Source organism: Calliphora vicina, chromosome 1 (assembly GCF_958450345.1).
Source record: "Calliphora vicina chromosome 1, idCalVici1.1, whole genome shotgun sequence".
In the NCBI taxonomy this organism is placed as follows: Eukaryota; Metazoa; Arthropoda; class Insecta; order Diptera; family Calliphoridae; genus Calliphora; species Calliphora vicina.
Genome location: NC_088780.1, coordinates 62,667,629 through 62,682,350, shown reverse-complemented (window position 1 = coordinate 62,682,350; position 14,722 = coordinate 62,667,629). Strand labels below are relative to the sequence as shown.

Here is a 14,722-nt window from a genome sequence, read left to right as displayed (position 1 = left end):
ACATTCTAAAAGATCCGATACTCATTCCACACTGCCTGCTCTTAGAAGGTGTTCATGAAGGCCTATGAATCCCCTTCTAATAACAAGTGGTTAAATAAAAATAGTCTACATCAAAAAATAAAATACTCTGCATCTCTTTGATTAACTCTCTTTACAAAATTTACAACAATAAATTGCTTGATGTGACTTCTTATTTATTTTTGTTGCTTTTAAGTATGTAATCAGAAATTATCATGTTTCAAAAAATTAAACAAACAACTTCATATTAATTCTTATTTTTATTTTAGATCTTCTAATAAGACTTTATAAATAGGTCTTCCATTGAAGACGTTCTATAAAACTTGAAAATGCACAACTTTTCATAGGCCGTCCTTTGATGCCTTATTCTAATGCTGTTTTTCTCTTTTAGGCACTTTATTAGGCCTCTCATGTAGCCCTTCCATAAGACTTTGCAGTAGTCCTACCTTTCTAGGCATTCCATATGACATTCCTCTACAGGCCTTTCATTATATCAGTAATAACAGGTTTTTGTACAGGCATAAGACCATATAGCAGCCCTTCGAATAGCCCTTCCAAAGTAGACCTTCTAATAGCTCTTCCAAATTAGGCCTTCTAGAAGCCCTTGCAAAGTAGGCCTTCTAGTAGCCCTTCCTAAGTAGGCCTTCTCTCAGCCCTCTAACAGCAGCGAGTGTGCAAGGCCTTGGCTCGCAATGACACGCCGTGTAAAATTGAAATGATTTTGCAATGCGGCTAGAAGTCCTTGTGTCTGCAAAAGAAGGCATTTAGGAAGGCCTCTTTACAGCGTCTTTTTCCCGCTGGGATGTGTTAGTATCAAAATTACACATGTGTTGGTACCTTTTAAATTTTCTCCAGGCAACAGAGTTCTATAAAAATGTTTTAAATTTTAATTTGTATGAATTTTCAATACCAAAAATTGGAACTCTGTCCTATAATTTAAATTCTACAATAACAAAAAATTACATGTCAGAAATTCCAAAAATATTTTTTCTTGATTTGTGCAAAATAGAAACGTTTTAACAATGAAAATGTGCAAAAAGTGTTTTAAAACAATAAAGAATAACATGTGTTAGTGTAATAATCTGTAAAAACGTTATTTTTATCAAAATTTAAAAGTTAAAATTTCAAGACATTTCATTGGTTAACATTTCTCTGAACTCACACGGTACCCGTATATGTGAGAGAGTAATTTTAAAAAATTGAGAGTCGGACTACTTGGTATACTTTGATCATAACATAGTAAAAGTACTGTGTTTAATCTTATTTCATAATGACTAAACAACAAGTGTGCTATATTTTGCTGTGCGGAATATTTTATGCTCTTCGAAGATTAAAACTAAATGGTTATAAAATTTTTCCCGAAATTAGCCCATTGCACAGTGGTTTTCAGGAGGTCGTGAACTATTGCAGATTTCTTTATGAAATTTCACAGTCAGTGCTGAGGAGTTTTTGTATTGATCTGTATTTACATAGGCTTGCAGTTGGAATGGGGACTACACCATTTTCAACAGTAATTCGGAAAATAAAAACAATTGTAAATGAGATTTTTCATTTGATATTCAGAAAAGCTCAATTTTAAATTAAATTTTTCTTTTGATATTCAGAAAAAAACAATAAGATTTTTCATTTGAAATTCGGAAAAGAACAATTGATAATGAGAATTGTCATTTATAATTCCGAAAAAACAATTGAAATTGAGAATTTTTACTTTAAATTTAGAGAAGCTCAATTATTAGTAGAGTCCGACCGAACGTTCGGGTACGGGTTCGGTGTACGGTAAAAGGTGACATTCGGCCAAAGTTCGGCGTTCGGTCAAAATTTTGCCGAACACCGAACTTTTTATTTAATTTATTTTAAATCACCAACAAATAGAACTATGATTAATGTGATTATAAATACGAAAAAATACAACTATGTATGTCAAAAAAATACGTTGGAATGGGGACTACACCATTTTCAACAGTAATTCGGAAAATAAAAACAATTGTAAATGAGATTTTTCATTTGATATTCAGAAAAGCTCAATTTTAAATTAAATTTTTCTTTTGATATTCAGAAAAAAACAATAAGATTTTTCATTTGAAATTCGGAAAAGAACAATTGATAATGAGAATTGTCATTTATAATTCCGAAAAAACAATTGAAATTGAGAATTTTTACTTTAAATTTAGAGAAGCTCAATTATTAGTAGAGTCCGACCGAACGTTCGGGTACGGGTTCGGTGTACGGTAAAAGGTGACATTCGGCCAAAGTTCGGCGTTCGGTCAAAATTTTGCCGAACACCGAACTTTTTATTTAATTTATTTTAAATCACCAACAAATAGAACTATGATTAATCTATATATATAAAAGAGTAACGTTACTGACTGACTGACTGACTGACTGACTGAATGACTGACTGACTGACTGACTGATTCATCATCGCACAGCCCAAACGGCTGAAGCTAGAATCACGAAATTTTAACTGTGGATTCCTCCCTCCCCAAAACGATCCGATAAGAAGGGATTTTTGGAAATTCGAACGTTTAGGGGGTAAAAAAGGGTAAAAACGGGTAAATTCGGTAACCTTATATCTTCAAAACTAATAAAGATACAAAAAAACTTAAAGTTGCATGTTACTCCATTTAAAAAATAAGCTGACAGGTGTTTCGTACTTTTTCGAAATTCGAAACATATAGGGGAGAAAACGGGTAAAAACTGTATTTTGGTACTTTTTTTGCACCCTATGTATCTTTTAAACCAATAAACATATAAACAAATTTTAAATCGCATTCTTTACTTATCAAAAAATAAAAAATATAAGTTTGGTACTTTTTGGAAATTCGAACCCTTAAGGGATAAAAATTGTGTTTATTTTTGGTACTTTTTCATAAAATATGTTTTTCTATAATTTGACATAGGCATACGAATATTTTATTATGAGATCCCACCACGATACAGAAATTTATTTGAATTAAATTTTACCAAAGCAATGGGGATAAAAAAGGTACCAAAAAGGGGATAAAATCGGAAAAATACATTTTATTGAAATTATTAAGCCAATTTTGATAATTTTTTTTAACACTGGTTCCTGGATTCATACAAAAATTAACTAACAGGGTGTTATTTGGAACTCGAGTGCCAAGGTGTATATTGGGCCAAATCCGGGTAAACAGTTTGGTACTTTTTTAAAACATATTTTTTCTTGGGCACATTAACACAGATTTTAATATTTTGAGACATGTCTGCAGCATAAACAATTTTGGCAAAATGGAATATTTTTAAAGGTCGAACTTGAGGGGTGTTCGAGGAAGAAAAGGGAAATTGGTACTTTTCTCCTAATGGTACTTTTTTAATATTTTAAATTATTGCACTTATCGACATTAAAGTTAGCTGATTTGTATCTGAGTGAAGTTTGTGTTAGGCATAGGGTATAATATTTAGGTACCAAAATGTGTGAACAGAACTATAGGTACTTTTTTGTTCTTCTAATGGTACTTTTTTGAAATTTCTATAACAATGGACTTAGAAACATGAAATTAAACATATATGGTCCTAAGTGAGTGAGAATTCTAGGGGGAGACTTTTTGGTACTTTTTCTTTATTGGAATGGTACTTTTTGTAATTTCTTCACCAATGAACCTAGAAACATAAAATTAAGCTTATATATAAACCGAGTGAGTAGGAAACCACAAGTGTGGGTTTTTTGGTACTTTTTCTATATTCTAATGGTACTTTTCTGAATTTTCTATAACTATGGACTTAGAAACATGAAATTAAGCATATATGGTCCTAAGTAAGTGAGAATTCTAGGGGGAGACTTTTTGGTACTTTTTCTTTATTTGATTGGTACTTTTTGTAATTTTTTCACCAATGAACCTAGAAACATGAAATAAAGCTTATATGGAACCGAGTGAGTGGGAAACCACAATTGTGGGGTTTTTGGTACTTTTTCTATATTCTAATGGTACTTTTTTGAATTTTCTATAACAATGGACTTAGAGACATGAAATTAAGCATATATGGTCCTAAGTAAGTGAGAATTCTAGGGGGAGACTTTTTGGTACTTTTTCTTTAATCGAATGGTACTTTTTGTAATTTCTTCACCAATGAACCTAGAAACATGAAATAAAGCTTACATGGGCCCGAGTGGGTGGGAATCCACACGTGGTTGCTTTTTGGTACTTTTTCTATATTATAATGGTACTTTTTGAATTTTCTACAATAAAGGACCTAGAAACATGAAATTAAGCGTATATGGTCCTATGTGAGTGAAAATTCAAGCGGATACTTCATATAAAGGTACTTTTTTTTAATTTTCTATAACAGTGGACTTAGAAACATGAAATTAAGCATACACGGTCCTAAGTCAGTGAGAATTCTAGGGAGAGATTTTTGGTACTTTTTTTTAATCGAATGGTACTTTTTGTAATTTCTTCACCAATGAAACTAGAAACATGAAATAAAGCTTACATGAGCCAGAGTGGGTGGGCATCTACAAGTGACTGCTTTTTGGTACTTTTTCTATATTATAATGGTACTTGGACCTAGAAATATGTAATTAAGCGTATATGGTCCTATGTGATTGAAAATTTAGCGGATACTTCATGGTACTTTTTCTTTATTATAATGGTACTTTTTTAATTTTGTATAACAATGGACTTAGAAACATGAAATTAAGCATACACGGTCCTAAGTCAGTGAGAATTCTAGGGGGAGACTTTTTGGTACCTTTTCCCTATTCGAATGGTACTTTTTGTAATTTCTTCACCAATGAACTTAGAAACATGAAGTAAAGCTTATATGGACCGGAGTGAGTGGGAAGTGCCTGATTTTTGGTACTTTTTGTATATTGTAGCGGTACTTTGTGAATTTTCTGTAATAATGGCCATAAAAATATGAAATTAATCGAATATGTTCTAAAGTGAGTGAGAATTCCAGGAGGAGACTTTTTGGTACTTTTTCTTTATTCTAATGGTACTTTTTTCAATTTTTTATAACAATGAACTTAGAAACATGATATTAATCGTATATGTTCTAAAGTGAGTGAAAATTCTAGGGATAGACTTTTTGGTACTTTTTCTTTATTCGAATGGTACTTTTTGTAATTTCTTCACCAATTAACCTAAAACCATGAAATTAAGCTTATATGGGAGTGAGTGGGAAACCACAAGGGGGGGCTTTTTGGTACTTTTTATATATTCTAATGGTACTTTATGAATTTTCTGTAATAATGGACATAGAAATATGAAATTAGGCGTCTATGGTCCCAAGTGAGTGGAAATTCAAGGCGCTTGGTACTTTTTCTTTGTTCTCATACGTACTTTTGTGAATTTACTATAATAATAGACCAAGCGTTTCCAAAAAACCAAAGAATTTCAAAACCGCGGTTTCGTTTTTTTTTGGGTTTTGTGATAATTTTTAAATATTAATTGTTATAGAAACAAAATTAGTTGATAATATAGGAAAGGCTATACAAATTTAAAATTCAAAATTGACGGGTTATGGTTTAGTGAATGCGAATTCAGAAGTGATAATCAATGGTACTATTTGTTTATTGCAATGGTACTTTTTGAATATTTTATAATAATTTTAGGCACACATGATTTTAAATGAATTTGAATTCACAAAAGGTGACTAATGGACCCAGAAATATGAAATTAGACATTTACAATTAGATTCACAAAGGGAGACTTAATAGTACTATTTCATTCTTCTAATTGGGGTGGCGAAGCGCACCGGGTCTGCTAGTGTGATTATAAATACGAAAAAATACAACTATGTATGTCAAAAAAATACGTGTTTAACATTTTCTTGAAAGCGGCAATAGGTGTATAAAAAAGTTTATGAAAATTGTGAATTTATTAAAAAACATTTCTATTACATGGCTAGTAAATATTTAATAATACTAAAAGCGGTGGCGTATCAACCAACATTAAAAAACTTCATCGAGAGAACACATACAGAAATGTGGCCAGATGATTCCATGGTGTCAAAAAATATAGACAAATCTATAATGGATTTAATATTGGTGGACATTTTGCCATACAATATTTTGGAAGGTATTGCTTTTAAACGATTAAATTTTGGTAATCCAGAAGCAATTTGTAAATATAAAAAGAAGTCTGAACATTTTTTTCGGACTTATTTAATGCCTGAAACTTACAAAAAATTAAACATAAGGTGCACGATGAAATGCAAAAGGCGGAATGGGTTACTTTTACAACAGACATTTGGACAAACCAATCAAAAATCTGCTCTTTACTTAGCTTTACTGCTCATTTTATTTTTGGCTCAAAAATATTAAAATAAATTTTAGGTGCATCAGTTTTAGAAGAGGATTATACAGGTTACTTATCCTCTTGTCAACGAATTTCATTCCGATTGAAGTAGACTTACCAACCGTCCCGTTTTCGACGGGACAGACCAGTTTTAGAGTCGAATGTCCCGTGTGCCGGCGATACTCTGAACGGGACGCCATTTGTCCCGTTTTGAAAAAAAAACATAACTTTTTCATTAATTACCACAAAAAATATACAGAAATCAAAAATTTAAAATACCAATAGACAAGGATGCTTTAATTTCTGAAATATAGTATTTTCTCAAAAAATCACTATTTAACAACATATTCTTACTCCATATTCATATTTTAAATTTATAAAAGCTTTATAAAATAAAATTTTCATACAAAATCTGTTTTATAAACCTTTAGTGCATTAACTTCTATGAGTTCCAAAAAAACTCATTCAATTATATATTAACCTTCGCTTTACCAAAGGTTTTTTATGTACATGGTTTACCAATACCCACCCGGGTGACACTACACTTCTATAAATATATACGACGAACGAAATTTTAAAAAATTTAAAAAACCTTATAAAAAGTTTAAAATGGTTCTATTAAATTCTATAGAACTCTAGAATTTGTTCAGTGAGTACAAATTTCATTTAAATCGAAACAAAATTAAAAAAATATTAAACCAATAAAATCGATGTGGTCACCCGTGTGGGTATTGGTAAAGCGAAGGTTAAACTAGCTGTCCCGGCAAACGTTGTTCTGCCATAGCTCCCACAAAGTTTGAAGACTCCCACTATAATAGTACTCCAGATATGCATTAATAAATTTTTACTTTGTATCGGAGGTGCCATGCCCATTGTACCTATATAGGTCAATTGTGAATCTAAACCATCCAGGGACCCACTCAATCACACACAACAAATTTCATCGAAATCGGCCCAGCCGTTAAGGAGGAGTTCAGTAACTAACAGACGTACAGAAGAATTATATAAATAAAGAAGAAGATAATGTTTACAGTATACATTCATGAAACATAAATGGCACGATAATCGTTCAAGGATGCTTGTACCTTTAGTTAAAGCTGAGTTGTTGGTCCATTCCAATTTCAGAGCTAAGATATGCTAAATTTGTTGAATTTATTACTTCAAATAAAGATTTAATAAAAGCTGATAAAATTGATTAAAAATATAAATTCAAAATTATGGACTGAAATAATTAAACTTTATTAAAGTTTATCGTAGTAAAATAAAAAAATTAGATAAAATTATAAAAAATAAATTTTCAGACAAAGTTTGAAAATCTCGCAGTCTTAATTATCCAGATATTTAAAATTGACTATGTACTTTGTATGGAAAGTGCCACACCCACTGTTCCGATCCAGACCATTTTTAGCTAAACTCCGTACAGTAATTAGAATTTGATTCATATTTAGTTTAAATACATTACAATTATAGTACTCCAGATATTCGAAATTATGTATTTACTGTGTATCAGAGGTGCCACACCCACTAACACAATACCATATTCACCCAAACTATGTAGAATAGTAAGGGTGATATTAGGGAAAAAATTTAAGACTTCCACTATTCGATAATTACTATTTACACTCTATGAAAGGTGCCACACCCCCTATTCCGATCAGTCCCATTTATGGTAAGACTTCATACACAGATAAGAAATTGGCTCGTATAAAGTTGTAAGACTTTCACAGTTATAGTTCTCCAGATATTCGAAAATAACTATTTACTTTGTATGTGTCACGCCCATTTTTAGCCAAGATGCGCACAATTATACCGAAGTAAATTCTGCAAAGTTTTGCGGCTTTCACAGTTATAGTTCATCAGATATTCCATAATAACTATTTACTTTGTATGAGAAGTACGACGAACACTTGAATTTTTCAAATAGCCCATTGGTCCATCCAGATATAGGGGAACATACATAACAAATTTCAAGACCATCGGTCCAGTGGTTTATTCTGCTATAAGTCACAAACAAATAAACATATTCCTATAATATTAACTATTCTTATTTTATTTACGTTTATGTTTTTTTAAAGTCTAGATTGTTGATTTTAATAAATAAAATAGGACAATAATTATAAACGAATTTATTTGAATTTTTCCCAGATCATTTAGTGGTGTCCCGTTTTGGAAATTTCAAAAGGTGGCAAGTCTAGATTGAAGTGAAATTGAAATCATACCTGACCTTTTTTCAAAACTTTTTATAATAATTGTTCTTTTCACAGGGTCATATATATGCGAAAAATGTGACATGAGATTTTCTGTCGTTTGGTTGTATGACACATACAATTCGTCTTATTGTACAAGAAAGCTTAACGCCTTATCAAGAAACAAAAACTAAATGCAAATCAATAGTTGGACATTTTAAAAGGTCAGAACAAGCATACCAAAAATTAAAAAAAATACAAGATAAATGCTCCTTGCCATTGCATCAACTTGTACAGGATGTTGATATAATTCGTCACCGATTTCCTTAGTAATTTCCATATACCAAATGCTATTATCGAAATTTTTGATTTTTGAAGACTTGATGAAAATGAGATGGAAATTGAATTAAGACAATCTTTAAAAGATACATTAAAGTGGAGATTTAAATTTTTAGAAACCATGAGTTTTTTGAGTGTTGCAACATTACTCGATCCACGTTTTAAGTCTAAATACCTTTCTACACAACAGCTGGAAAAATCCACACCATGAGTTTTTTGAGTGTTGCAACATTACTCGATCCACGTTTTAAGTCTAAATACCTTTCTACACAACAGCTGGAAAAATGCACACAGGATATAATTAATTTTTTAAATGATAATTCAATTCATTTTGAAACATCTACTGTGATGGAAAAAGTATCAGAGGCGGAATCAAAAAGGCGCCAAAAAAAGCAGAAAAGAGGTTCAGTTCATCTTTATGGGAAAAGCATGATTCTGCTTCACATCAAACTCAAGACGAAAATATTTTCGAGATAGAAACTTTATTCAGATAGACGAAGTAACCTTAAATAATGCAGAAAAGTTACTATTTTGCCATTATAATATAAAAACAAAGCATTTTGAGTACTAGAGTACAAACTACATATACTTAATCTGGGGTTTAGAGTTCTTCCTAAGTGAACTATAAATCCCGATCTTTATATTTTTCTCAAAAAAAAGAAGCACAAAGCATTTCTTTTCTAAATAACTAAAAAGTACAAATTTTTTCTTTATTTTTTAATACTACTAAAAAATACTAACAAAACGTTCGGGTTCGCCGAACTTTGAAACCCGAACTAAGTACGAGTTCGGCCGAACTTTAAAATTGGCCGAAGTTCGGTGTTCGGTACCGAACGAAATTTTTTTTATTTATTAGGAACTTCAGAATTTCAAATGAAAAATCTCAATTTAAATTTTTCTTTTCTGAATTTCAAATGAAAATTCTCATCAATTGTTTTTTTCTGAAATCAAAGAAAAATCTCATATTCAATTAAAATTTTCTGAATTTCAAAAGAAAATTTTATTTTCAATTGAGCTTCTTTGAATTTAAAAATTTCCGAATTTGGAATTAAAAATCTCATTTCCAATACGGATTTTCTGAATATCAAATGAAAAATCTCAGTTCCAATTGATCTTTTCTGAATTGAATTGAAAAGTTCACACTTTCTATTGAAAAAGGTGTAGTGGGCTTCCCAAAGCTGCTCACCTCGGACCTACAAAATTAAAAAAAAATCACAAAATTCATTTATCCGAATGTCAAGAATTTTTTTATTTAGCTCGTATGGGTCAAAAAGTCTGCGTTTTTGAATGAACACAGATTTTTTAATAAAAAATTATTTTATGATGCCTAAGTTGAGTTTTACTTCCTTCGTCCAGGTGGTGAAGAGTGTTGCCGATGACTTCGTTGGTGATAGCTGCAGGTTATGTGCAGTGAAGAAATTGTGGATTTCGTTGAGATAACCATTTACCAAACAGCAAAGCTCATTAACGTTGTGACCTGTCGCCAAGATGGTGCAGTCGTCCGCATAGATGATAACCTCCACACAGAGGTAGAAGTTAAACAGGAGCGGACAGGACCCCGCCCTGAGGGACTCCTTGTTTAACTCTACGGGGTTTTGAGCATTTGTCTCTAAACTCCACGAACGACTACCTGTCACTCAGATAATTCACTATCCATCTCTTCATTCGTTACTTACAAAATCACATATTTGAATTAAAAAAATGGTTAAAACAATGAAAAATTAAAGTTAACGAGCAAAAATGTACACATATAACATTTACATTGCGTAGAGAATCATGCCCCCTATTCATATTGTTACGTTTTAACCTTTTCAAAACGTTTGGTTTATTTCCTTTAAATAAACCGGATACTTTGATTGCAAATAAAAGCCGTTTAGTAGTTTAAAAATTGTAACAACTCTTTATTTATTCAAAATGTACAACAACCACAGAATTAAATAGCCACTCAATGATTTTTATACACGTTTATAAATTCTCAGAAATCCAGACACAATTTATAATGTACACGAATTTACTTGAAAAACACAATACACTTTAACGGCCATTCTCACAATGTACGATTAAAAGTTAACGTGAACTTTAACCGCAAGTTAGGCTAATTTGAATTTCACAATGAACGATTAATTCTTAATTGACACTATTTAACAACAAAGTTGCTGTTAAATATAACCGAACAAATTTCGCCGGTTAGCATCTTAATTGTAAGAAATATAATAAAAGAACATGGAAAAACATTTATATTTTTGTAATATTTATAATTTTTAAAAGTGTAAAGCGAAGAAAAGTAAATTTTGCACGGGATGATCCATATACCACCCGGATATTGCACTTACAAACCAAACAACAAATGTGCACTTTTGCTTGTTGGTTTTCAGTAATTGTTGTTCAGTTTGTTCTGTAAATTTTACAGTTAGGTACCTTAATATTTTTGAGTTTTATACGTTTTTTTTATTATAAAACTAAGAAAACACAAACTATTATTTTTTATGCCGTCTGTTGGCCGGCCAGGCACGTGGAAGTAAAACACTTATTTTCAGCAAAAAAGTCCAATTTATTTAATCCAGTTATTGGTATTTTACTTAAAGCTAAAATCTACATAAGTAAAATTTTGTTAATGATTTTATTATAATATATATACCATTTACTCACACTTGTGTTTCCTCAAATTTAATTATTAAACCTATATTTTATTAAATTTTGATGTTACACGGCCGGCGACCAAATTAAAAAAGGTAGAATATAAAACAAAGCAGATTCGCAATAATTTACTGACAGTTGAACAATAAGTGTGCACTGTTGCATTTTTGGCAGGGTTTGCATTTGTTATCTTTTTAGCTCCTTAACATTCTCCCCTCCGTAAACTCCATGCATTTAGGTGGTGGTGTTTACATCTTTTAATTCAAGTCGGGCCAATTTTACTACAGGACGAGTGGAAATTCCAGTGAGTGTTTTAATGACCGCGCTTCGTACTTCACCGTCTTTAGCTCGTATGACATCAATGACTCTCCCCTTCGCCCACGTATTTCTTTTAGAGTTGTCATCGACTATAATGACAATGTCATTGACAGATATTGGCCTTGTAGAATTTTGGAACCACTTGGCGCGTCTTGTTAGGCATGGCAAACATTCTCGAACCCATCGTTTCCAAAAGGTATCCGCTAATTTACCAGCCACTCTAAAGTTTTTTGCAAGAGTCGTGCCCGAGCATTCTCTATCCGCCTTTTCTCGTATACCACTAGAACTGCCGAGAAGAAAGTGGTTTGGTGTTAGCGCCTCGCTTTCATTTGACTCCAACGGAATATAGGTTAATGGTCTCATATTAATGATATTTTCAATGTCTGCTAACGTGGCCCTTAATATCTCTTCATTTATTCTTTCTTGTGGCAAAATATCGAATAGAATCGACTTTACGGAACGTATCATTCTTTCCCATGCCCCGCCCATATGAGGTGAGGCAGGGGGAATGAAAAGCCACTCAATTTCAGGATGTTTCCGTTCTACGTCATCATATGATATTTTTTGCGTTTCCTCAATTAAAATTCGGCTCGCGCCTCGGAAATTCGTAGCGTTATCTGAATAGATTCGATGTGGTACTCCTCGACGTGAGATAAACTGCTTTAGCACTAAGAGAAATGAATCTGTTGATAATGAAGAACATATTTCAATATGTATTGCCCTTATCGTCATACACGTGAATAGCACACCCCAGCGTTTTTCTCGGCGCCTACCGACAACTACTTCTAGGGGACCAAAGTAGTCCACGCCAGTAAAGGTAAATGGCCTCGTAAATGCGGCTAACCGATCTTGAGGTAGATTGCCCATTTCAGGTGGTGCTGGAGTTGCTCGACGATTACGACAATGCTGACAATTTCGTGCAATTTCGCGAACTAAAGCTCTCATTCCTCTTATACAAAATCTCTGCCTCATCTCGTTTACTACTATTTCGTTATGGTGATGGTGAAATCTCCTGTGGTAGAAATCTGCAATCAGATGTGTTATGGTATTATTACGAGGTAAAATTATTGGACGTTTAGCATCAAATGGTATGTTAACCGCTTCATCAATTCTGCCTTTTACTCTCAAAATGCCATATTCGTCTATATATGGAGAAAATTTATAAATTAAACTCTTACGATTTACAAATCCGTTAGGTGAGTTTAGTTGGGATATTTCTTCATGAAATGCTTCGTGTTGGCAATGTCGAATAAGAACCATTTCAGCACTTTTAATTGCAGACGTATTCAGCACTTTATATAACTGAAGGTTTTGTACTGATTGTTTTGTTAATACGCGTAAAAACTGTAAAATATACATTTGAGATCTGCGTAACCGTTCCCATGTACTAAATGTTAAAATACCTGGAGATATTTGCCAATTTTGAATTTCCAATGAGACCTCCATATGGTTAAATATTTCTTTAATGTGATTTGAGAAATGAGATTTTGGCCAACTATCTTCAGGTAAGTACAAAAATTTTGGACCAGCGAACCACCTTAAATTTTCATGTATGTGAGGGTTGTTATCAAATTTCGTACCATCGTCTGCAACATTGTCAGATGTCGATACCCAACGCCATTCATCAACCGCCGAATTTTCCAAGATTTCTCCGATTCGTACCGCAACAAATTGCTGAAATTTTCTGGCGTCGGACCGAATCCAATAGAGTACGTCTTTCGAATCAGTCCAAAAATATCGACGCTTTATAACGACAGAAATTTCGGTTTGTATGAACTTTGCTAATCTTAACCCTAAGATTGCTGACATAAGTTCCATTCTTGGAACAGAGATGGGTTTCAAAGGTGCCACTCGGGTTTTTGAGGCAATAAGGCTACAACAAGTATCATCTCCAACACTGGCTTTAATATATGCCAGTGCAGCGTAGGCTTGAGTACTGGCATCTACGAATATATGCAACTCATTTCTATCGCTTTGACTTACCAATGCAAAACATCTCGGTATCTTAATCTTGTTAATATTTTTTAATTTTTGAATCCACTGCCACCATGCCTTTCGTTCATTGTCGTGTATAGGTTCATCCCACGATGTGCCTGAACGCCATACATCTTGGAGAATAATTTTGGCTTCTACAATAAGGAAACCAAGTAAACCTAGCGGATCAAAAATCGTCATCAAAATTCGCAATAGTTGACGTTTAGTCGGATATGTGGATTTTTCAAATATTTCGTCTTTGAATTTGTGAATAAATGTAAATTCATCGCTTTCGGGGAGCCACCATAAGCCTAGTACCTTTTCATACTGAGAATCTGGATCACTGATGCATTTGTTCGATTGTGATAGATTGCTATTTAGCGCATTCAATACACCCTTTGAATTAGAAATCCAGTTTCTCATTTCGAAACCACCTTCGGCGTGTATATGTTTAACATTTTGTGACAATTGAATCATCTCTAGCTCTGTATCCACACTTTGTAGCCAATCGTCAACGAAAGTATTTTATTTTATAGCACTTACTGCTTGCGGGTAGTCCACTTCAAAACTTTCAGCGTTTTTGTTTTTAATATAGTTAGCTAAGGATGGCGAACAACATGCACCAAATGTCATAACCGTCATAGCATAAACATCAGGTTCACGAGATACTTCACAATTACGCCATAAAAATTTCTGTGATACTATGTCATCCTTAATTATACGCACTTGGTGGAACATTTCTCGTATATCGCCACACAAAGCCACTGGTCTTTCACGAAACCGTATTAACACTCCAATCAGTGATCTCAAAAAATCGGGACCTTTTAGTAGAACATTGTTCAAAGAAACATTTTGAACCTTTGCCGCTGCGTCCCATACTATCCTCATTTTTTTTTTGTTTAGATTTTTTACCACAAACATAGGAATATACCAAGATTTGTCATTAGGCTGAACTTCACCAGGTTGTAACTTTTTTATATAGCCTTTATT

General features: G+C 32.7%; 1 protein-coding gene across 1 annotated transcript; it reads right to left on the bottom strand.

The window, feature by feature from the left end:
* Positions 1-11,674: 11,674 nt before the first annotated feature.
* Positions 11,675-14,209, bottom strand: LOC135949062 (uncharacterized). The gene has a single exon (XM_065498524.1). The coding sequence runs from the start codon at positions 14,207-14,209 to the stop codon at positions 11,675-11,677; it is 2,535 nt and encodes an 844-aa protein (XP_065354596.1).
* Positions 14,210-14,722: the final 513 nt, after the last annotated feature.

Coding starts and splice junctions, on each gene's coding strand:
- LOC135949062 (XM_065498524.1), bottom strand. CDS start 14,209: ATGATTCAATTGTCACAAAATGTTAAACATATACACGCCGAAGGTGGT.